Source organism: Moschus berezovskii, chromosome 20 (genome assembly GCF_049115385.1).
Source record: "Moschus berezovskii isolate FMDL1 chromosome 20, NW_MosBer_1.0, whole genome shotgun sequence".
NCBI lineage: Eukaryota > Metazoa > Chordata > Mammalia > Artiodactyla > Moschidae > Moschus > Moschus berezovskii.
The window spans coordinates 61,424,153-61,450,319 of NC_142479.1; the positions used below are offsets into that span (position 1 = coordinate 61,424,153).

The 26,167-nt window shown below is 46.3% G+C and overlaps 1 protein-coding gene across 1 annotated transcript in view; it reads right to left on the reverse strand.

Annotated features, from left to right (window-relative positions):
- Positions 1–26,167, reverse strand: part of TBCD (tubulin folding cofactor D) — a 145,736-nt gene that overhangs the window by 35,252 nt on the left and 84,317 nt on the right. The window contains exons 15-19 of the mRNA XM_055408246.2: positions 19,749–19,806; positions 13,942–13,971; positions 10,982–11,067; positions 4,004–4,084; positions 385–458 (exon numbers count right to left, since the gene is read on the reverse strand). Coding sequence (XP_055264221.2) covers positions 385–458; positions 4,004–4,084; positions 10,982–11,067; positions 13,942–13,971; positions 19,749–19,806 — 329 coding nt within the window. The remainder of the gene's footprint in view (positions 1–384; positions 459–4,003; positions 4,085–10,981; positions 11,068–13,941; positions 13,972–19,748; positions 19,807–26,167) is intronic.

The window sequence follows — 26,167 nt, forward strand, 5'->3', positions numbered from 1 at the left end:
CCCCACAGCCCCAGGGAGGCAGCTCACTGTTTTGTATGTTACATTATGAGCTGCTTCACTTGTTTTAAGGCTCATCCTGAAATACACAGAGTGCACAGCAGATCCATCCCTTCTGGCTGGGATGGCAGAGGAATGAACCCTGGGGCTCCCGGGGACACGCACACCTCAGTGCTCACAGCACCTGCGCTCCCAGAGGCTGGGGCACCTGGTTTGTGTCCTGTCCCCGACGAAGCACAGACCAGTTCTTCACACCCTTCCCAGCAAGAGAGAAACCCTCAGGTCTTAAAATCAGCGAGGGGGCCTCCGGGGCTTTCTGTTGCGTGTGTGCACGTGTGTCTGTGGTGCACGCACGGGCACATGTGAGGGTGTGTAGGGCACACCTACCGTCGCGGGCGGTGTGCTCGGGCGCTTGCTGAGCCAGGTTCCGCAGCGCCTTGGCGGACAGCTCCCTGATGGTCCTGGGGGCAGGGCAGAGAACACTGTTAGTCCTGCAGGCTGAGGAGTCTGGCTTTTACTCAGAGAGGACAGTGTGCGGGAGCTGTCGCCTGGCCACTCAGTCAAACACTATGAGAACAAACACAAATAAACTAGCAAATAAGAACCTTTGTTCGTAAACGAGGGAGAGCGCCTTCACCAAGAGGCGGCACTACATGCAAGCCTATGTCAGGACAAAGCTGCCATCTGTGCGGCGCTGGATGGCCAAGTGGGTCTAACCTCCCGCACCCCGAGGGACGCAGAGGACAGTGGTACCGGGAGTCTGGGAAACACCACTGGGAAGATCGTAGGCTGAATGTGGGAAGTTCCAGTGGCTCAGGCTAATAAACAGGAGGTGCACATCACATCAGTGCAAACATCTCCAATCAAGGCACAGTTGGTACGTTCTCAACACACAGAACAGAAGGTCGACCCCAAGACTGGTTAATAAAACCAAGCCTGCCAGGGGCCAGACGGGCTCTGATCAAACCCAGAGGGTCACTTGTGAGACGGATGCCCGCCTCCACGCACGCCCCCCAGCCCCATCCCAGCAGTGATCTTCCCAATTACTGAACTTTGAAGATAAGCTTTCTGTATTTAAAAATAATATTATTTATCATCTAAATGTCAGAGCTCATTTATAAAACTCTTAGGAAAAAAAACATAAGGGGAAAGCTTCATGACATTATATTTGGCAATGTTTTTCTTGCCAAATCTAAACTTTTTTGGATCCTTTTCTAAAACGTTTTTCAACACCAAAAGCACAGGCAAAGGAAAAACTATATACATTGATACCAGATAAACTGACTATAGTTAAACTGGACTGTGTTAAAATCTAAAACTTCCAAGTATCAAAGGATACGATCAACAGAGAGAAAAGGCAACTTATTGAATGGGAGAAAATATTTGCAAATCATGTATCTGATAAGGGACTAACAGCCAGAATATATAAAGAACTCTTAAACCCAACAATAACAACAAAAACAAAGTAACCCATAAAGATCAACACTTTAGAAAAAAGCAGAAGGTAACAAGTACTGGTGAGGATTTGCACAAACTGAAATCCTTGTGCATTGGTATTGGGAATGTTAAATGGTACAACCATTATGAAAAACTATGGATCCCACTTCTGGGTATATACCCCCAAAACAGAGCAGGGTCTCGAAGAGAGATTTATACATCCATATTCATAGCCACATTATCACAATAGCTGAAATGTGGAAGCAACCCAAGGATGATGGATAAAGAAAATGTGGCAAGTATATAGAATGCACTATTCCTTGTTCTTATATGAAGGAAATTTTGGCACACGCTACAGCATGGATGAACCCTGGAGGACATTATGTTGAGTGAAATCTGCTAGTCACCAAAGGACAAATCCTGTAGGATTCCACGAGATTCCTAGGAGATTCAGATCCACAGAGACAGGGGGAGGGGGGGAGTCAGTGATTAATGGGTATGGAGTTTCAGTTCTGCAAGATGAAAAGGTTCTGGAGATTGGCTGTACAGAAAGGAGAATGTACTTAACTGAACACTAAAAATAATTAAGACATTAAGATAAATGTTATCTTACCACAGTAAAAAATTTTTAATTATGTTTATCTTGATACATAAATTATCTGGGCTAAGTATGTCCCAGTATCAGAAAATATTTATTTTTTTAATTGAAGCACAGTTGATTTACAATGTTGTGTTGATTTCTGCTGTATAGCAAAGTGACTTGGTTATACATATATATTCCTTTTCATATTCTTTTCCATCATGGTTTATCAGGATATTAAATATAGTTTCCTGTGCTGCACAGTAAGACATTGCGGTTTATCAAAAAATGTTTAAAAAGAAACCCAAAACACTGGATAATACCTTTCAAAAGTATATACTATTAGAAGTATAACAGAATACCTACACTATTGAAGGTATATTTACACCACTAAAGAATTCTGTTTAAGGCTCCCCATTTTCCACAAGCCATGTATTCACAGGAAATTGAAGAGACCCGGTTTATCAACTTTTAGTTCATATCTCTTTATGGATATAAACCAGGCCAAAAACAGAGAAAGGCAGAAGTATCTCTGCCTCTGATTAGAAATTAGGCGTAATCTTGTTCCATGAAGCCTAACATTTGAAAAAAATCTGAGCAGGAATTATCATGAGGACCTTCAAATCTGACTTCAATTTCCCCTCCATTCATGAATCCTGGAAATTCCAGGTTTTTAGAGCTTATACTAAAAAGAGTATTTCCACAAAGAATGTTTTCAATAAAATTAACAATTTAAAAAATGAGGAAAAAACAGAAACCACATAGTAAAATGACAAGTGTAAATTAAATAACATGGATAACCACATCAGATGTGAAAAGACTAAAACCCTCAAATAAAAGGCATTGGTCGCCAGGCTGGATGTAAAGGAGGGACCATCTGCCATCCCCCTACAGATAGACAGGGGTGTAGGGTGATGGGGGCTGTGACAGGCCTCTTTTCCTAAGGCCCCAAGCTCAGAATGGTTTTCACATTTTTAAAGGATTTTATAAAGGAAAAAAACAATAAAATACATGGGACAGTGACCTAAAATATTACTCTCTGGTCCTTACAAGAAAAAGCTTGCCAACCCTTAAGCTATAATAGTATCAAATTACACTTTAAAATAAGAAATCTAACATGAAACAAAAATACATTTGGAAGATACAAAAAAAGTTAGAAATGTATATGTACCTAACCAGAGTCTCACCCAAAATACATGAAGGAAAAAAGACAGAATTGAAAGAAGAAATAAACATTTAAACAACAGCTGGAGATTTCATCAGCTAAAAAATTCTGTCTAACACCACGGGTGACATAGTTGCAATTTTGGTTTTAAATGTCCTATTGACTACAAGCAACACCCACTATACGCTGGGATTCCAGATGCAGAACCTGAAGAAGCTACTCACACACACAGCTGACTGTGTCCCTCAGACCTCAGCCTGAGCGCCGGCAGCCACACAGAGCTTTCCAAGAGAAAACAAGCTGTTTTCCCAGAGGTGCGGACAGCAGCACTGATAACCCGCTCTGGGTCATACAATGGCCCTCCCCATTGGATAGGCACGTTTAACTGCTGGGAAATGCAAAGACACCTTGAAACTGCTCCATAATCAGGAAAAAGGAAAGACCTGCCTGGCTCCAGGAAGGACAGAGGAGATGGCTAAGTGGCCAAGTGGAGCAGACACGAGGCGGGAGGCCGTGGACATAGAGGGATGAGTGGATCCCACAGCCCAAGTTCCCCGCCCTCATGACATGGGAATGTTTACACACCCAGAAGACGTCACTGAAGTCTCCAGAAGTAAAGCTGGAGGTAGACCATTAACCAACACATCAGGTGTGAAGAGTGGAACTTACATTACTTCTCAAGAGTTACTTCAAAAATACGAAATCTATAATCAAAAAACGTATTAAAGGCTTACGAGCTCGGTTTAATCTCTCCCTTGGGAAATAATAAAAATTCTTATTTGACAGATAAATTAATTAGGCAAACACAAAAACACAAAACCTACCCATCCCAATGGTTGATCTTCATGGTAACCAGGTGTTCTATCATTGGTTGTGTGTACTCAGGAAAGCTGGCAATAAACATGCTGGAAAAAACAATATTCAGAGATGGTGAGAATGCGCAGGAACAGGAACTCACACAGTGCTTCTGAGAACATAAAGCGATATAACCACTTTCAAAAACTGCTTGGCAGTTTCCTATAAATATACAGAAATCCCCTTTTAAGTATTTATCTAAAAGAAATGAAGATATAAATCCACAAAAAGACTTCTAAATAAAGACTTCAAGCAGCTTCATTCACCAGAGCCCAAAAGAGAAAATCACCTAAAAATCTATCTATAACAGGAGGACTAACAGATAAACCGCAAAACAGTGGCAGACTCAAGACAGCTCAGCAATAAAGAGGAACCAGCTACCAACACACGCACAATAAGTGTGGCTCTCTGAAAGCACCGTGCTGAGAGAAAGAAGCCAGGTCCAAGAATCCGTTCTTTCAGATTCCACTCGTAAGACATTCTACAAAAGGCATCAGCGAGCTACACTGGTGGGCAGAGCAGCGCTGGGGCCAAAGAGCTGAGCTCCTCACATTTCAGCGGCAGTGCTGGCCACCCAGGTGTGCAGGCTGCCAGCATTCACTGAACTGTACGCTTCACCTGAGGACAGCTGACGAAGGGTAATTATGCCTGAAAAATAAAAGTTACATCTGAAAATACCATAGGAGAACTTCTAAAAATAATTTCCAAGTGGGACACGCCTTTCTAAGTATGACTCAAAACCTAGAAGCCAAAAAAGAAGAAATTGGTACATTCAAAATACTCAACCAAAGGAGAAAAATGCTGCCGGGAAAAACATACCATAAAACAAAAAAATATTTGCAACTGCTATCACAAACAAGAGACTTCTGTAACATGGGGTTTTTCCAAATCAAAGATATCATCATCTAGGAGAAAAATCACCAAAGTTTATACAAAAGATACAGCTCAAACATTCAGCCTCATTCAATGGGAAACAGAAAGAAAAGTTTTGTCCCAAGTTTTTGGCAAACTGCCAAAATCAGGGTTTTATAGCTGCTGCTGGAAGGATCTAGAAGCACCCAGAAACACTGCTGGGGACAACATCTTGGCACAACCTCTAGAGACAACAAGTGGCATTGCCCAGGAAATTGAAAACGAAATACCCGTTGGTTCAGCAGTTCCACTTCTGTTAATTCACTCAGATATAACTACACAGGTGAGAATATACACAAGAATATTCACTCCAAATCATTCATAACAGCAAAAGACAGAAGCCAATGGCCAGGAGGGGCAGATCTACAGGTCAAACTCCACATAAAGATATGGAAGGCTCTCTAAGACACAGGACGTCACAGGCAGCAAACGGCGTACAGGCTCTGCTGTGACAGCACACGCACAGAGCAGCCTCCTTACTACTGACAGCCCAACCCCGTTTTATTGTACTCCACAGACACTGCAGATTTTACAAACTGAAGATACACGGCAACCGTGCGTTGAACAAATCAACACCATTTTCCAGCAGCATTTGCTCAGTTGTGTGTCACATTTTGGTAATGTTTGCAACATTTCAAACTTTCTTTTCAATATTATTATATATGTTATGGTGATCTGTGAACAGTGATGGCTCATGTTACTATGACTCGCTGAAAGCTCAGATGATGGTTAGCACTATTTGGCAATAAAGCATTTTTAAATTAAAGCGTGTACAATGTTTTTATAGACACCTAACTATTACCCCCTAACAGACTACAAATTTGTGTTAAGATAACTCTCAAATGCAGTGGGAAACCAAAAATTCATGCAACTCACTTTAATGCAATACTCGCTTTGTTTCAGTAGTCTGGCCCGGAACCCACAATATCCCCACGGTGTGCCTGTATCTGACTAGTCCTCTGTGGATGAGCACTCCAGCGGTTCTAACCTTGCACACCGTGTGCCACTGCTCAGCATGGACAGAAGGAAGTCAACACACCCACAAACGTGATAAGAACCAAATCTCTCTAGAAGACACAGGAACTGGGGGTCAACAAGGTAGAACCAGGTGCCTGAGAGGAGGGGAGATGCCCTGGTTTTCCCTAAACAACTCCTGCACCTTCTGAATTTTATACCATGCACATGTATTACTTACTCCAAAAAATGCACTTTTATACTTAATGCCTCTAAAACCGGAGAAGGCAATGGCAAGCCACTCCAGTACTATTGCCTGGAAAATCCCATGGATGGAGGAGCCTGGTAGGCTGCAGTCCGTGGGGTCGCAGAGTCGGACACGACTGAGCGACTTCACTTTCACTTTTCACTTTCACACATTGGAGAAGGAAATGGCAACCCACTCCAGTGTTCTCGCCTGGAGAATCCCAGGGACGGGGAAGCCTGGTGGGCTTCCGTCTATGGGGTCACACAGAGTTGGACACGACTGAAGTGACTTAGCAGCAGCAGCAGCAGCCTCTAAAACACCAACTGCTTACACACATTGTCTGAACCTGCCACACCATCTACATAGCCCCTCTATGGGCTTGTCCATCACCCACGTGTTACACAGAGGCTGAAAATTACAGTAGATGGCACAGAAGGCCAAGAAGGGGGAACAGGATTTTACCTAAACCCCGCGTGGGCACACTGCATGTACAACAGGGTGAACATGGGTGCCAGGTGGGCAAACCTGTGCTACAAGGCATGAGCTCTGGGAGAGTCAAGTCAGGGAAAATCTGTGCTCTGGGCATGAGAGGAAGAAAAGCAGAGGCTTCTCCAGCAGCGAGCTGGATTGACAGCCCCTCTAAAAATGAAGGACTCACTTAAGCGAGAGTCAGAAGAAGAAAATAGAAAAGTCAGGACAGTCAAAGCTGTCAGAAATGGAGCCAAGATGCGACTCCTAGTCCTACATAACCTATGGGGCCCTGGCCCCACCCAACAAACAGACCCAACCCAGGCCAGCAACCTGAGCTTCCAGAGAAGTGGGCAGACAAACCAGCAGCTTCACAGGAAGAACCAGACAGGGGCTGAATTCTAGTCTGAGCTTTGGCACTAACTAGCAGCTGACCTTGGAGAAGACGCACTGCCAGAACCACCAGTCCAGGCGGCGCTCAGCACTTACAGGGACTCAGGCACGGAGGCCAAGTGCAAACTAACAGGGGCACCCACCACAAGGCAAGGACTACAGGGAGGATGGCCAAGGAGGGTGCGTGACCCACTGGAGGCCAGGAGGCAGGGTGGGGCTGTGACAAAGAGCAAGCATTCTGTCCTGCACTCAGACAAGTGACAGGGGTGGTCATGGACGCTCTGCAAGTGTACAGGGCAGTGAGAGCTGGGCTACGGTGACAACTGAGCAGACACGCAGAGTGAATGTTTGAGGGTTGTTAGGAAGGAGTGACAGAACTAGGTCACCAACTGGACACGAGGAATGAGAGGAGGAGAAGCAAAACTGAGCTGATGGTGTGGACAGCATGATGTTCACTGAGTTAGGAATGAAGAGGGAAAGTTCACTCTGGGGTTTCCTTAGTTTGAAGCATTTACGGGACAGGAACGTGCAAAACGACTGGAAAGCCAGCCACTAGAAAGCAAAATATGACAAAATCCATCTTTAGAAGGATGCACAGTGCTGTGGTGCCAGCAATATGTTAAGGCAATTTACAACTGCAAGAAGACAAACCAACAAGCAGTGCTCACAACTACTCGTTACACCACAGCAGAAAACAGCTGGGCAAAGAGAAGCACCACCCGGACGCACGCATCTGAAGTCAAGAGCCTCAAGTGGCCACCAGCTGGTAAGTAGGGGACACGCTGCAGCCCATGCAGTGAACTAGTACTGAGCAGCATCGCCAGATGATGACATTCAGTGACAGGAGCCCACACACGTTCTAGAAAAGGGCAACTCCAGTGATAGAAGGCAACCCAGAGGCTGTCAGGGCCTGGGTTTGAGGGAACTTTCTGGAGTGACAGAAACATTCCCCGTGTTGACTGCAGAGGTGACTATGTACTTGCCAAAACTCACATTTTAAGCTGGTGAATTTTACTGCATGTAAATCAAATGTAATAAAATAGAACAAAACTTAAGCTGATTTTAACAAAAGGTTTCATCTTAGGAATACACAGGACACTGTAAGGACAGGCCACAGACAAGAAGAAAACATGAGCAGATCATGGGCCTGAGAGAGGATCTGCATCCAGAACACAGGAAGAACTCTCAAAGTCTCAGTAACATGAAAACGAGCTCACGAAACAAACAGGCAAAAGATTGGTCAAATAAGCCCATGATAAGATGCTCAATGTCATTAGTCATCGGGAAAAAACAAATTAATGAGCTCCTCCTGCACATTCACTAGAATGGCTGAGATTAAAACAAACAAAAAAAACCTGACCACACCAGGGACCAGCAAGGACAGGGTAAAATGAGGTAGTCATTGTGGAAAACCATCTGGCAGTTTCTTAAAAAATCAGTGTCCAGCCACTCCACTCCTAGTGTTTAAGCAGACAAAGGAAAGCACCTCCCCAGACACATGAGTGCACTAAGGTGATCGAAGCCCCCACCTGGAAAGGCCGAGATCCACTTCACAGGTGGACAGACGTGCTTCATCACACGAAGGAACAAGGAACGCATGGGCACCCACGCAGGAAGGACACATCCACGAAGCAGGCAGAGCGCAGGTGGCCAGAACAGCACCCAGAGTCCACACCACACGATTCCAGCCACCGAATGACCCAGAGTGACACAAACAGACCGGTGCCTGGAGGAGTGTCTACGTGCATGCTCAGTACTGTCTGACTCTTTTCAACCCCATGAATTCTAGGCTGCCAGGCTTCTCTGCCTGTGGGATTTCCCAGGTAAAAATACTGGAATGCGTCGCCATTTCCTACTCCAGGGATCTTTCAGGCGCAGGGATTAAATCCGCGTCTCGTGTCTCCTGAACTAGCAGGCAGATCCTCTACCACTGGAGGAGGGGCACCCGGAGAGCCTGTGGAGCCAGGTCTCTCACCATCTGTGCTCTGGTGATAGGTCTGTGCCCATCAATACCGATTGGAACCTATACATTAGACACGAGCCACCGTCTGTGTGTCACCAGGACTGTGACACAGCTCTGAGTCAAAGCAGAGGCAAGACGACGTCAGTCTCCCCACCTGATGGTCCTCATCCACAAGCTTCAATTCTGCATCAGACACTCCCATCTCCAGGAGAACCATCCACACATCAGCCCATCCATCCACTCAAGATGTGCCATGAGCCCCTCATGTTTGGTGAAGCTGAACTCCAGACCTTCCCCAAAACCCAAGGTATTTTCTCCCTCACTGGTGCACCCAACACCCCAACTCTCCTGGTGACCCAACTCCTGCACCCTAGCCGTCACCTGACCATGTCCCCCGACCATGTCCCCCCACCTCAGGAGGGGCCCTGACCTTCCCCTGACTGTCCCCCACCTTGTGAGGGGCCCTGTCTCCTTGCTTCTAGTTACCAAAACATAACTACAGTGATATGTTCAAAATGCAGATCTGACCATCAAACCTGGTTCCCTGACCTCAGGACAACCCAAGGATAACTGTGGCTCAGAAGCCCCACCCCGCCGGGCTGGACCCTGCTCTCTGGACTCTTTCCTGCAGGGCTGTCCCCCCAGCCCCACCAGGCTCCCTTGGCATAAGACCCTGGGTGTCAGCCCTGCCTTGGGGCAAGGGGAGAGCTTCCCCAAAGCGCCTCACGGTAATGGGGTGCAGCCACAGCCCCCTGGTCCATGACTGCTGGACCCATCTGCACAAACTGCCTCTTGTCCAGGCAAGTGTGCAGAACCCTCTGTAAAAAAAGACAGACCCCAAGCCAGCCCATCTATGAAAAGCAGACCAACTAAGAGACCTCAGCCACAAGAAGAGTATGCCAAGGCCAAACGTTGCAAGTTTTCAGCCAGGAAACTTGGGCAAAGGTGTGAGATTCTCCATGTATAATACATGTTCAAAGATCAACAATCAAAGAAAACAGAATTAGAACAGGAAAGAACTGACAAGGAAAAGAAGGCCATTAAATGCTGAGGAAAGGTGGAAAGGATGCTAAAAATACAGAGTCTGTTTGGGCAAAGATTGTTTCTGGGAAAGAGGCTAAATGCTACATCTTTAAAAAAAAAAAAAAATCTGTCCATGCTGGTTATGGAGAAATGCAGTTTCTGCACGGTTTGCACAGCAGGGGTGTTGGGAAATCTATCCTTCAGACACATAATGGTTAATAATTTAAAAAGGCATTGGTGTGCTTCCTCTCCCAATTTAAGGCAAATAAGTCACTTCATGAAATCATGCCCATCCTGTACTAGAGCTGCAATGGGTTAATTAACTAAGACACTGGACTCACTGCCCCAAGACCTACGTACTTAAATTACGTAAGCTTTGATGTGATTTCTGTAAAACTGCAGTTAGGGACGTTAAATATTTATTTCTTGACCTGATTTCTCAAATATCTCTTTTTTACTCATAAAGAAGCTAGAGATAACTTCCACTTGGGAAACACGGCTTCAATGAAACAATAAAAGAACAGTCACTTTCAATCTGAGGGTTCATTCTGAGAAGCTCCCCAGTGGAGCAGTGGCCACACAGAAAGCAACACACGGTTTTGGCTCGTGGCTATTCCCTGTAAAAGACCATGCTCTCAATGAAATAATGGTTTAAGAGAAAAATCACCACCACAGCAGTGTTCTTCAAACCGTTAACACCTCTTTAAAAAGTGAGCACCCACTTCTCCAGGCCACCCAAAATGTGCTACTGTCCTCCTTTGGATTCTTTCATATTTTGTGAAGTTTTATGTAAATGGACTCATTCACTAGGCACTCTGTCCCATCAATGAGAAAGAAACCTTTCAAAACAGTTTTCAATTCCTTTTTCAATCTTTTCACACATAAATTTACTTTCAATGGATCTTCCAGGCTCAAGAGACCAAACAGTGGAAACTGATCTGTGATTCAAAGAAAACATTGTATTTTATGATGACTATTAAAACTTACCTTATAACCAGGAAACAGTTAGATCTGTTACCAACAGCAAAGTAGTCAGCTGTGGTCAAAATATCAATCCCATGAGGGAAAGTGCCCTAATGAAAAATGGGGGGGAGAAAAAGAGACTGAAATTATTTCAATGAGTAAAAAAGGTATTTTCAAAGTCTGATAACCACATGCACATGAGTTAGGTTTATAAACAAACTGGGAAGTGCTGGGGAACGTAGACTTGATTACTAAACTGACAGCTAAAACTACATGCCTTAACCAAGCTCACCCAAGGACTTTCACGTCAAGGACTACTGACTGCCTCTCTGAGGCTGGACACTGTGCTAAAATTATTTGAAGCACTTAAAAAAAACTTTTTTCCTAACAATTCTAGCATTTCAACTTCAAAATACTGTAAGAGCCCTTTCTTTAAACCACACACCACAGAAAGACATTAGATTTCGGCAGAACTAAAGTTTAGATTTCATTCAACCAGTGCCCCTCCAGTCAGAAGGACCCCAGAACCCCTGAGTGGGGTCGGCACCTGCCTGGGTTGTGAATCCTGGACAGGAGCCCACCCCCACAGCTGGTGGGAGAATGAACAAGACAAAAACGGGGAGGTCATGTGTGGGGGCCCGACAGCTGACACCAAGGACCAGACTCTGAAACAAGCGGCTGGGGGGTATCAGGGACACTGGCCACACCCAAGGACAGTTCCCAGCCCAGGCCCCACCCCAAAGTCTGCAAGTTATTATTGATACCACTCTCTGGTGACAATACTTGAAAATCTGAAAACAAGACAAAACGTTTTCTAAAAGGACATAAATGACAAACTTGCAATCAAAGAGTGAATGCTGTGCTGTCACTAACCATGAGAGGGTTTGGGGAGGCCTGGGTCCCTGGAACCCTTCCCTACTCTGAGCAAGCCCTAGGCAGAGGGACCCATAAACCACTAACCTTCCACACTATCTTTTGAAGAAGCCCCACACATGAAAAACTGAACTTGAAATCTGACTCCAAATTGTCAATGGACCCTGGCAAGTTTGTCACAGACACAACCTCAGGATCAGAGGTTTGGTTCTCAGGTGAACCTAAAAGCCAATCCATCTCCCTACACAGCTCAGTGCAGGGGAGGGCCCCCCAACACCCCAGGGGCAACCGTGCACCAGGGTGACTCCTGCTGGACCCCAGGCCACCCACACCAGCCTGAGGCCGAGTCAGACAGAGGCCACTGTGGCTGTAGGAAGGAGGCGCCCTCTGCTCCACTGCGCAAGCCTGCTGCCCCCTGGCCAACATTGAGACACCTCCCGAAGCCCCAGGATCTCCTCGGTCCAGCCACCCTCCAGAGGCTGGTATCTGTCAAGTGACCAGCTTTCTTTCTTCTAAGATTCTGGGGTTCCAGGCAGACAGGACTAAGTAACACTCAAGCACACTGGGTCTCAGTCACCTCACAGCAATGGAAGAAAGGCTGAGCCCTTACTAGGTTCTTTCCTCGGAAAAGCACCCCCAAAGCATGAGGTGGCACTTCAACAATCTCAATGTAGCACAAATTCAAGTTCAAGCTGTGTGATTTGGTTCCCTCTACCTTTGGCAATGACTATGGAATCCAAGTCTTCATTTGAACCCACTCTGGCATCAGTTTAGCCTTAACACTGCATTCAGAACTGGACACCTCACCTCAAGACCCTAACCCCTCCATGTGCAGGGTCACAGTTCACAATACAGGCTACAGAACTCCCACTTAATCCACCCTCCTCACTGCCCCTTGGCGGTCCTATGGCCTTCGATGGAAGATGAGCAGGTCGGCTGCCTTCACAGACCTGGTCCAGCCTGAAGACCCACTGATTCCTTTCCTGGCTCCACCCTGAGGGCTGGGGGACCCCTCCAACACCCAGGCCACATGGATGGAAGCACCTCCACCAATGCCCAGTACCCCATGCTTCTAGAAGACCCTCCCACCATGTACCAAACATCATCCCTGTGGAAGCTGCAGCATCAGCCCTCTCACCCTGGTCCCTCCCTGTCAGCTCAGGAAGGGCGAGTCAACCCAGAGGCTGTGGGCCCAGTGCAGCGAACACAGGCTCGGTTCAACAGCAAGGCCGGCCCTGCTGTGAGAACCTTGACGGACTTGGGGTCACCCAAGGCAACAGTTCTGCACACACAGCTTCTCCCAGAGGTCCAGGCAGGAGTCTTGGAATCCCATGCTCACCCAAGACTTCCCTCTAGAGGACAACCGCCTCTCCCACCCTCCCACCTGCCAAGCAGCCACTCTACATGGGCTCCCCTCAGTCCTGCAGTCTGAACTGTGCCCCTCAAGGCCCCAAGGCCCATCACTGCTTGTCCCCAGTATTCCACACCTGCAACTCACTCCCCTCCAGCCCAGACCCCTCTCCTGGCATCCTTCTCAACAGAGCTCAGCTTGGTATCTCCCCTAAGAAGACCTCTCCCCGATGTGACACCAGATTGGCCACATGTCCCAGGGTGGTCATCGTCACATACAGTATGAATGACTTGGGGATAAATGCCACACTCCCAGCCCAGGCTGACCGGTGGTGAGAGATTCAGGGCCTGAGGCAGGATGCTGCGTCAAGAGGGGCCTGGGGCGCTGGCATGAGGAAGCTGGCTCCTCCCACAAAGGTGATAGGCAGGGGTCATGTCTCTGCCCCTGCCCAGCCAGGCTCCTCTGCCCAAACCCCTCTGACGTCCAGACATCAGAAGGGTCTCAGCAATGCATGAGGCATGGATTTCTGATGTTTGTGAAAATTACACATTCAAGTTTCCTGTGAAACAGCTACTAATTGTTTAAAACTTGTGTCAACACTCACCTGAGTTGAGTTATGAGTGAATCTGTGACCAGAAGTCACCCTCTGAAGTACTAGCTTATTTTAGGTCAATTCTTTACCCATGTCGGTGGCTCTACTATTTTTACTTCTACATCTACAGGAAGTTTAAGGAATGAAGATATTTAAAAGTAACCATACCTGTCGTCCCACATTCTCCTGGAAAGCAGCCTAAGGAAGAGAAACACAAACAGAGTGGTTAGTTAGGTGTGCACTCGCTGGCCATTGGTGATGGACGTGCAGCAAAGCTGGTGCAGAACAAATGAGCCACGACTTTATTTTTTTTAAATAAAGGTCTCATTGTTGGCCACTCAGAGCCTCAGGGGTGGTTTTATCTTTCTCTTTTTACATCCTGGTGTGCTCTCAAACCACAGGTTAAGAATTCAAGTTTATAAAATCTGCTAAGGGGCTGATGCTGACTTTCACATCAAAGCCTGATTCAAGGCCCTAGATATAGAAACAGGAATAAAGCCAAATCTATTTAGTCAACTAATGGCCCAAAACCCAAGTCATCTTACTGGGGATTTGTGATGACAGCTCATAGAATGGTGACACTGAGTGCCTGGTCTCCCCATGCCACCTTCCCTAAGAACTACAGTGGACACACTCCACGTCCCGCTCACAGGCCCAGAGCAGGGCTGTTCAGAAGGTCCAGACCTTCACTTAGAATGAGGTGTCCTCAGATGGACCTTCTTGTTTGTTGTTTAGTCGCTCAGTTGTGTCCGACTCTTTGTGACCCCATGACTGCAGCACACCAGGCTTCCCTGTCCTTCAGCGACCTTCTCGCCACCAGCTATCAAATGGACACGATGCAACCTCATTGCCACGTGCCATCCACCAGAGACAGGTCAAAGGGCAGAGGTCAGATGGCCAGTGGCTTCAGGGAGCTCCTGGGAGGCATAAACCTTCTTACAGACACAGGCTGAATGCCTGGAGCGGGAGCGTCCTGGGAATGAGGTCATAACCTCCAGGACTTTCATCTCACCCACACCATCACCATCCCCTGGGAGTGCTGGGAGGAGCACACCTAGTCGGACACAAGGAATCCAGACAACAGAACGCAGAGACCCCCACATAATGTTTAAATGGGCAACCAACACCACCCGCAGGTGACAGGAAAGCAAAAAACTTGGCTGTCTCCAAGACCAAGCATTTGGTGGCCTCAGGGAGGTACAGCTAGAACCGCCCTTCCCTGAGGGCCCTCAGGCAGCTTTCACACTGGGAGCAGGGAGACTGGACTTTTGCTATGTACCACTTTTCAGCTTTCACAATAAATTCATTAAAGAAAATAAAAAACAAAAATGAAACCAACCAAAAGGCAATGAAAAAAAGATACAATGTCAATTTATGTAACATGCAATATTTCAGTTCAGTTCAGTTGCTCAGTCGTGTCCGACTCTCCGCGACCCCATGAATCACAGCACGCCAGGCCTCCCTGTCCATCACCAACTCCCGGAGTACACTCAAACTCATGTCCACAGAGTTGGTGATGCCATCCAGCCATCTCATTCTCCGTCGTCCCCTTCTCCTCCCGCCCCCAACCTTTCCCAGCATCAGTCTTTTCCAGTGAGTCAACTCGTCGCATGAGGTGGCCAAAGTATTGCAGTTTCAGCTTTAGCATCAGTCCCTCCAATGAACATCCAGGACTGATCTCCTTTAGAATGGACTGGTTGGATCTCCTTGCAGTATAAGGGACTCTCAAGAGTCTTCTCCAACACCACAGTTCAAAATGCAATATTTAGGAACACATTTACTACACTGGTGACATCATTTAAAAGGTAAAAAAAATACAGGATTTATAGGAGAAAGCACAAGCCCTAAAATGGTGACACAATTTGGCGGGGGGTGGGGGGTAATGAGAGGACTCATTCTACCCAGTATTAGGGTTACTATGGAGCCGTGGTAACCCAGACAGAAAGACAGACATAGATCAACGTGACAGAACAGGGAAAACCTTTAGGATCAAGAGCTAGGCAATTAATTCTCAGATTCTCAGACTTGACACCAGAAACGTGAACCATAAAAGAAAACTGTAGTGAGGTGGATCTCATTGAAATTAAAAGACTCTTGTTGTGAAAGACTTGTAAAGAGGATGAACAGAAACCCACAAACTGTAAGAAGAACATGCAAACCACTTGCCCAAGAAAGGACTCGTATCTGGAATACCAAATTCAACAATAAAAACAAACAACCCAGTAAAAAAGGGAGGCAAAGACTTTGTTGGAGCTGAAGGCAGGCCACCCAAGCCACATATTGTTATTCCGAGTTAAAGTTACTTGACAAATGGCCAGTGGGGGCGGGGGGCAGGGGGGAATGGTATTTAAAACACCCCAACTCTGAAAGCAAGAATAAATGTCTCACGTGAGGGTACATTCCCCCATTTCAGGAGGCAAGAAAGCATCATCACCAGTTATGGAAATAAATCTTGTCACTCCTTCACCATCCCCTTCTGTTAAATCTTCACAAATAACCGTTTCTTGGTCCAAAAATAATATATAAACAGCCTGCTTTGGTCACTTTAGGGGGCCCATTTTATGAGACCGCCATGTGTACAAATTGTTTTTTTCCCCTGTTAATCTGTCTTGTGTCACTTTAATTATTAGACCTACCAAAAGCACACAAGGAGCATTGGTGGTTAAATATCACAAACCAACATTTCACCAAAGAGGATATAGGTGGTAAATGCCACATGAAAAGATGCTCAACATCACGAGCATCACCATGAGAGAAATGCAAATTAAAGCCACGGTGAGCTATCACCACACATCTAAGCAAAGTAACACAAAAATAATGACACCACCAAATGCTGGGGAGGCCGTAGAAAAACTGTTCCCTGACAGATGATGGAGAGCAGGTTTACAGTGGGCAGCCCCTCTGGAAAACAGCAAGGCCCTTCCATACAGATCTAAATGTGCAACTACCATATGTCCCCCAAATCCTATTCTTGGCATTTATCCCAGAGAAATAGAAATTGTATTCACACGAAAACCTGTACATGAATGGTCACAGCAGCTTAATTCTTAATAGGTCTAAAGCAGAAACAACCCAGAGGCCCAACAGGAGATAAACAATTCAGGCAGCTGTGCAGAGCCGGACAGGGGACACGACTCAGCCAGGGATGGGCCAGAAGCAGGGGCTGCCAGTACTGCCAAGGCCTGGCTAGATGGAATCATGCTGCAGGAAAGGCAGTCCTAAAGGTCACACTGTATGTTCTTGCTCAGTCGCATCTGACTCTTTACAATCCCATGAACTGCAGCACGCCAGGCTTCCCTGTCCTTCACCAACTCCCAGAGCTTACTCAACCTCACGTCCACTCAGTCAGTGATGCCATCCAACCATCTCATCCTCTGTGGTCCTCTTCTCCTCCTGCCTTCAATCTTTCCCAGCATCAGGCTCTTTTCCAATGAGTTGGTTCTTCCCATCAGGTGGCCAAAGGATTGGAGTTTCAGCTTCAGCATCAGTTCGATGCTGATCTCCTTTAGGATGGACTGGTTGGATCTCCTTGCAGTCCAAGGGACTCTCAAGAGTCATCAAGAGAGTTCAAAAGCATCAATTCTTTGGTGCTCAGCTTTCTCTATAGTCCAACTCTCACATCCATACATGACTAGACGGACCTTTGTTGGCAAAGTAATGTCTTTGCTTTTTAATATGCTGTCTAGGTTGGTCATAACTTTTCTTCCAAGGAGCAAGCATCTTTTAATTTTATGGCTGCAGTCACCATCTGCAGTGATTTTGGAGCCCCAAAAAATAAAGTCTGTCACTATTTCCATTGTTTCCCCATCTATTTGCCATGAAGTGATGGGACCAGATGCCATGATCTTAGTTTTCTGAATGTTGAGTTTTAAGCCAACTTTTTCGGTCTCCTCTTCCACTTTCGTCAAGAGGCTCTTTAGTTCTTCTTCACATTCTGCCATAAGGGCGATGTCACTTGCATGTCTGAGATTATAGATATTTCTCCCAGAAATCTTGATTCCAGCTTGTGCTTCATCTAGTCCAACATTTCTCATGATGTACTCTGCATATAAGTTAAATAAGCAGGGTGACAATATATAACCTTGACATACTCCTTATCCTATTTGGAACCAGTCTGTTGTTCCATGTCCAGTTCTAACTGTTGCTTCTTGACCTGCATACAGATTTCTCAGGTGGCAGATAAGGTGTTCTTGTATTCCCATCTCTTGAAGAATTTTCCACAGTTTGTTGTGATCCACACAGTCAAAGGCTTTGGTATAGTCAATAAAGCAGAAGTATATGTTTTACTGGAACTCTCTTGCTTTTGCAATGACTCAGATAACCACGATGGTGTGATCACTCACCTAGAACCAGACATCCTGGAATGTGAAGTCAAGTGGGCCTTAGGAAGCATCACTACGAACAAAACTAGTGGAGATGAAGGAATTTCAGCTGAGCTATTTCAAATCCTATAAAATGATGCTGTGAAAGTGCTGCACTCAATATGCCAGCAAATTTGGAAAACTCAGCAGTGGCCACAGGACTGGAAAAGGGCAGTTTTCATTCCAATCCCAAAGAAAGGCAATGCCAAAGAATGTTCAAACTACCGCACAATTGCACTCATCTCACACGCTAGCAAAGTAATGCTCAGAATTCTCCAAGCAAGGTTTCAACAGTACATGAACCATGAACTTCCAGATGTTCAAGCTGGATGTAGAAAAGGCAGAGGAACCAGAGATCAAATTGCCAAGATCCACTGATTCATCAAAAAGGCATCCAAACCACAAGAGCGCAGATGGCAGCTCACCACACTCATAGCGCCCCCTACACCTTGGCGCCAGAGGAGAAGGCCCCAGGTCAGTGGGTGTGGTGTCCCGTGGAGCGCACAAAACCAGAGCACAAACAGGAGTCCAAAAGGACCAAACACATCGTCACAAGGAAGCAGCTTTGTGATAAGAGAAATTTCATCCCCAATAATTAGGTACTCAATCCCTACCTTTTCAAATGAGCTTCAAACAGAAGCACCTTTCACTGCGAGAAACATTTGCCATGAAGTAAGGAGGGGTCAGTTAGGTGGTGTTTAATGCAAAGAACTTCCACTAATTTTAAACGATTTTCATTGTAACTTGGAAAAAAAAAATTCTGTTCTTCTATTCCACCTCTTCCCTACGATATAAAAGCATCAGTGTTTTGATTTTATTACTGCTTCCCAAAATTAGTTCTTAGGTTCCAATAAACAGAAAGAAAATATAAAAGGCAATTTCTTTAAAGCCTCGCAGCGGAGCTTGCAAAGATATTGGGGATCAAACCCAGGCCCCCTGCAGTGGAAGCCCAGAGTCCCAACCACTGGACCACCAGGCAACTCCCCAAAAAGTAACTCTTAAACACAGATTTAACAAGAGTCTTACTGTATTTCAAGGAGTCTTACAATTACTGCCTGGGGAAAAATACCAAGGCACAAACGTGAAGGTTTCTCAAGGAATCACTAGGTTTCCTACTGATGCTCAAGACAAAAGAGAAACTGCAGGACACAGACAAGGTCTTGGGCTTTCCTGGGAAACTTTTGCTTGAAACACAAAGTTTCAAGGACCCCACGTACTTCAGAGAACAGAGAGCAGGCAGGCCATGGGGAGCTCTGTGACCTGATGGAGCCCCTACATCTGAGGACAGAGGTCGCAATTCCACATCATCCACAAGTAGAGGGCACGGCTGCAACACTGATCCCGGGCCCCACACTCACTCAGACAGCAGCACCCACTGCACACTCGCCCCTCCGGGATCCCCCTGCATCTCCGCCTGGAGGCCAGCAACCCATCGTGACCCGCCCGCCACCGGCTACAGCCCACTCCCCAGCTGGGACCCAGAGGGAATGGGAGCCCCCCTCCCCCAGGCCTCGCTCCTGCTTCACAAGCCGGTGACAACAGCCTCTTGGGGGAGGTGGTCACGGGTGAGAGCCACCCACACCCTCAAGAAAAGGACCAAACAGGACAACTTACAGAGGCTGCTCTCCTGCAGTTTACATCTCGGTCGAAAACAGTGGCAATCACCAGTGCGCTGTGAGGAAGAGAGGAGGAAGTTCATGAAAGGGACTCTCCACAGACCCGGGGACGCTGACCCCACAGTCTCCCACCTCCATTGCCCATGAGCCTGTCCATGGCTCGCAGCCTCGGTGGAAGATATGCTCATAGGGCAGCGGGGGCGGCCAACCCCAACTCCACCAGAGCTAGCGGGGTCACAGAGAGGGTGGCCTCATGCACGGGCCTTCTAGGGCAGGACCACAGGTACAGAGAAACAAGAGGGCCCAGGAGGCCAGCAAGAGCAGCGATAAGCCCTGCACCTCTCCAGAAATGGCAGCCAAGCAGAGAGCTGCTCTGAGGGGTCTATTCCCCAGGTCAAACTCTGACCATGGTCGGTAAGAAGGAAGCCCCCCCGGGCTCAGACTGTCCACCAGCTTCACTGAAACCTCCCTTCGCTACATCATCACCCTCAACCATCAGGGACATACCAGGAGGAGCTCAAGTGCCCACTTGGCTTCAGCAACAACAGAAAACAAACTGGGGACAGAGCGCTGTTGCTAGATGTGACTTGTGAATTGGCATCTCCTATCAGCCCCCAGAGGAAATGTTTGAAAAGGGGTTATTCCGGATACACAGAGGTCTCCTGAAAGGGATGCTACCCTCCTGTCTGATAGCCATTCTGTTTGGTACTGAAGTTGGGGGACCCAACTCTACAAATCTGTCAAAAGCTTTTCATGACAAGTGAATTTTCCGAAATGCAAATTAAAAAGAATAGGAAGCGTGGCCCCTGGGACAGTGGAAATGTGCCTGTGCTAGCCAGGGACACCCCACTCAATGGACGGGGAGGACACAGAGGAGCACTCTCCCCTGGGCGGTTGTGTTTTTCACAGGGGAGAGTTAGCAGTGTTGAAACCACTGCACATAGATGCTGGGGAGGGAGCCAGGTTGAAGAAGTACTAAGCATAGGAAGGAGGTCAGGGGACCAGGCAGGCCTGGGCTGGAATCGCAGGTGTCCACACAGTTGGCCAGGCTGGAGGTACAAAGGGTAGCGTAGGAGTGGGTGTGGGCGTGGAACCCAGGTCTTGGATTCTAAACACCATTCTCCACTAAGAGGAACAAGGACTCCTGGAGGTGGGTGACTCTAAGGCTGAGGCAAGGGAAAAAGAAAAGCCTGGGGCATCTTGTTGTGCTAGAAATTGAGAAACCATTAGAAAAAAAAAAAAGAAAAATGGCACAGAAGCCAACCCGAAATTGCTCCCAATAACTAAACGCACTGCAATCTGACAACAAAATAACCCACAGTGTTAGAAGACAAGCCGTGGTCCACACTGATGTAAGTCAACAAAGGAGCAGAAAGCGGAAGGGACACGTTTTCCTATGAAACCACCACCATCGCTACTGGCCTAGCACAATAGCTGATGGGCACTGAGTGTGAAAACTAGAGTTATTACAGACTCTCAAAGCACCCCCAAAATGCTTACCGTTTTTTAAACATTATAGACTTCAACGGGGGCAGTGAGTTTGGGACACACCCCAAATTCAACACCAAGATGGCACATCACCAAACAGCTGCTGCGGTTTAACCACTGGCTCCACACAATGCTCATTCTTTGGTCTCCTTTGTGAGAAGTCAACATTCAGGGAAGCTGATGAAGGGCTTTTACAGGAACTGCTATTACTTTTGCTATTCTTCTTTAGGTCTAAAGTTAGTTCAAACTTAAAAGTTTTTTTTGAAAAGCAACTAAATATCTAAAGATTTTTAAAGATCCAGTATTAGTACTTGGGGTCCTTTCACTAGATGAAGCTGAAATTAATTTCAGCAAAACTCTTATTAAAGGGAAGAACCTTTTCCTTTAATAAAGGAAATCGAGAGTGATTTCCTTTTCCTCTCTCAACTCTTTACTATATTATAAACTATAGCCAAGATGAGATGTTTTTTAAAAAATACTAAGCTTAACACTAAAGGAAATTCACTGACTTTAGCGGGACCATTTAAAGATTAATTGATTCCATTTCAACATCTTAAATGCTTTTGTTAACAAAATCTCAGAAATCATTAAACTGACCAAGACACATAATTCTGTGATCTTTCAATAACCAAAAATTATAAAACTACTGTTTTTTTTTTTTAAATATAGTTGACTTACAATGTTGTGTTCGTTTCAGGTGTACAGCGAGGTAATTCAGTTACACACAGGTGTGTATCTATTCTTTTTCAGACTCTTTTCTCTTACAGGTTATTGTTACATACTGAGTATAACTCCCTGTGCCACACAGGAGGTCCTGCTGTTTACTGTTTTACATACAGTAGTATGCGTAACGCCTTTTGCAGCAACATGGATGGACCTAGAGATTACCAACTAAGTAAGGCAAAGGCAAATATCATATGATACCACTCACACAGAGGGTAAAAAAATGGTACTAAGGGTGAGATGTATGGCAAGAGTAACATGGAAACTTACATTACCATTTGTAAAATAGAAAGCCAACGAGAATTTGCCGTATGGCTCAGGAAACTCAAAGAGGGGCTCTGCATCAACCTAGAGGGGTGGGATGGGGAGGGAAATGGGAGGGGGGTTCAAAAGGGAGGGGATATATGTATACCTATGGCCAATTCATGTTGAGGTTTGACAGAAAACAAAATTCTGTAAAGTAATTATCCTTCAATTAAAAAATAAGTAAGTTTTTTAAGAAATGGTACTAATAAACTTTTATACAGAACAGAAACAGACCCATGGACATATAAGACAAACTTACAGTTGCCAAAGGGGATAGGTGGCGAGGGATAAATTAGGAGTTTGAGATTAACATATACACGCGACTGTTCTCAGTGAAAATATATTTGTTGTCTTACTCTAAATATACTCTCATCATCAATGGAATTTTAAGTATTATATTTACATATGAATAAATGCTAATGCTAAGTCACCTCAGTTGTGTCTGACTCTTTGTGACCCCATGGACGGTAGCCTGCCAGGCTCCTCTGTCCATGGGATTTTCCAGGTAAAGAAACCAGAGTGGGTTGCCATTTCCTCCTCCAGGGGATCTTCCCAACCCAGGGATCAAACTCGTGTCTCCAGCATCTCCTGCACTGACAGCCAGGTTCTTTACTACCAGCACCACCTCCATAAGATCATATGTATTCTAGGAAAATATACTAACCAAGAATTCCCACTTTCCTTTAATATCTGACATAAGAAATATGTGGACATATTTTTACTGACTCTGGGTCCAGCCAACACTACCAGAAGTTCACATTACACACTGAATTCTTAAAATTTCCTGTCAATCTATTTGTCCTAAATTACAATTTTTAAATTATTGAACACTTATTAATAAGAGAAAATGAAAAAAAAATAGAGAAAAAACTTAGAATCACCTGCCATCCTACAGGCCACCATAACCCCTGCAATGTCACTGCTAAGTTACACACCAAACCCCTCCGACCCCCAGGCTACCCCCAGCTGTGGACACACTGGCCCTGACCAGGCTGAGCCCAATTTCAACCTTGGTGCAGCCAAGACCACTGAGCCAAGTCCAAGTTCCACTCTGTGCCACGTGCCGCACCATGCAGGTTGCCTGGGGGGCCTGCCCTGTGGTGCCGAATGGAGGTAGTTGGGCTTTAAGACTGTATGTTTATGTTGTAATCGAGCCATAACAGTAATGAACCCCTGTGCTGAGGGCCCTTCCCAGCTTCATCATGTGTGGATTACCGCCTCCAGCCACGGACAAGGGGCTCTATCTACTTCACTCTCTTTGCACACACTCCCCATGCTTACCTGGTAGTTATGAGGGGCGCAGCAGGGGTCGTCCAGGTCGAGCTCAGGCACTCACTGCAGGTGACTCCGTTTACACTCACCTGCAGACACCTCTCTGTGTTCGCCCTCAGGTGGGTCGGTGGGCACCCCCTCACCCCTGCAGTAAGGCCCAGCCCAGTTGGCTCAGTTCCTGCGGTCACTAGCCACACAGCAGTCATTCCTGGAAAGACTGTGTGTCATGGGAACCCCAGCAGAAAGCCCCCTGAATGGCAAGCAGCGGTCTGCCTCTGGGTACAAGGCCCCTGTTCCTTCATGGTGAGCACACCCTGGCCTTGTAGTCACAGGAGCAGACTCCCACAGCTCACGAGGGCCCCGGGGCCAGGCCACCGACTCAGACAAGCAGGGTGAGGCTTGTCCAAAGACCGGTTACCAAAGGGCCGGCACTGGCTACAGTCTGAGAACCTGACCCTGGGGTACTACAGATGGCCCCACAAACCTCCATCAGGTTGTTTCTGCATTCGTAAGTAAATGGCTTAAAATATTTACTGCTTTATCCACATTCTACCAGCCTTCACAGAACACAGTAGGACAAATATAACAAAACCACTCAGAAAGCACAGCTTTTCAGTATAGACTCAAGTTAACTCAGCAAGTCCACCATGTACACCTCTGTGAATGTAGCGGGTTTTTAATACTGTTCTGATGGGGACTAAATTTTGAAAATTGTTCTGATTTCACACTTTCAGAACAAAACTGGCTTATCTGGAAATACTAGCATGTTTCAAATAACAGTACGTGTGACCACACTGGTTACATATAAACATGAGAGATTCCCCCAGGGCCCCCATGTCCCGTGGGCTGTGAAGTTTTCCTCAGCAGAACAGGGAGGAGCATGACTCTGCGGTCTCATTTCACATTTCCAAGGGTGGTGCAGGGGCCAGGCTGCAGCGGCAAGGACCATTCTGAGCACACGGCAGCCACTAGGCCTGGAACACTCGGTATCTTCACCTGTTTGCTTTCACTAGGAGAGTTCAGGTGATACTTCACCAGGATTTCCCAACACAGAAGGATGGTCTATGTCAAACAGAAAGGGATTTTCTTTCTTGTCCGAGTCAGGGGAGCTGCATGCCCAGACCTGCTCCGAGTTCCAGGCAACTGGCTTTTAGCAGGTACAGCAGCAACTGGCTTTTAGCAGGTACAGCAAAGAGCAGATCTTACCCCAAATTCAATTTTTGTTAGTTTGTATAATATTTTCGTGGCAATGAAAAACAAAACATCCTTTTTACCTTGAGTAACAGTAACCTTGTCATTTTAAAATATCAAAATGTCATTTCAAAATATGCTTTTCAAAATATCAAGATGGATGATTTCTTACCCATCCATGCTTAAAAGCTACAAGTCACACTATTTGGGGAATAAACTGCAAGACCCGCCTGTGGCTAAATTTTTCCCTAAATCAGAAGAACCAAAGCTCAGGAGCCATCTGACATGACGGTGAAACACAAGACATCTGCAAAGTGCTTTCAATCACAGCAGAGCTACAATGGAGGCTGAGGGGAGACCTAACAGGTGGACGGGTAGGAACACTCTGGTCAGTAACTGCCACTTCATTTTTCTCAAGAAACAAAAAAGGTTATCTTCCCCCTGGAAGCCTGCCATCAAGAAACGCTGAGTGGGAACAAGACGTAGCTTTGAGCAATGCTTGCCATTTCCTGATTTTTCAGGACAATCTTGCCCTCGAGGAAGAGATCTGGGAGCCAATCCCCAGGCACTGCCCACGCTGCCCTGCTCGCCCAGCTTGCTCCACGAGGCTGAGCCGGGTACTGCCCCTAGCACGGGAGGGGCCCTGCAGGGTTGATGTCAACAGGAGCTCGGCTTACAAAAGAGTTTCAGGTGAGGAAATCGCTAGAAGGTGACAACCAACGCATATGCTGGCAACAGGGCTCTTTTTTTTTTTTCCCTTTTATTCTTGCAAATTAGTTTTTGATTACTGGTGAGAAGGTAATTTCAAAATAATACACGACCATCCTCTGCCATTGTCACTTTGTTTCTCTGTCCCGAAATTACACTTGGCTTCTCAGGAAGCCCCATTAACTCATCCACAAAATAATTATTCTCTCTCTTAATCTGCGTATAACACTTAGGAAATACAGGTTTTTCAAAATCGACCAACACCAATTCAAACAATGTTGTATACCGACCTAAAAACTTTCTTTGGGGTATTTATAAAACAGAGATGGTGAGCATATATCCACAGGTGAAAGGAAAGGACAGTTCCTCACGTTCCTCTAGGAAGGTGGGCGGTTGACCCGAGTTCTTCCCTGCCTGGCTGTCTGAGCTGGGGGCCAGCCACACTCTGACCTCTCCCTCTGTGTGGGCTGAGCCCAGTCCTGCCTCATTATTACCACCACCTGACTCTCTTCGTCAGATGTGTCTAGTTCGTTTATAGAATTATAGTTTGATCTCAACTGTCTACTTCTGCAGGATCCAAACTGAAGAGTTTGTGAAAGTACAGTTGAAGATCTCAAGATTTTATCATGTGCCAGGATGAATGGGCTTAAAAGCTGACAATTAAAATGTGGTCACTTATTACAAACCAAGGGAGGCAGATCTCGAAGGACACACCCCAACCGATACTCC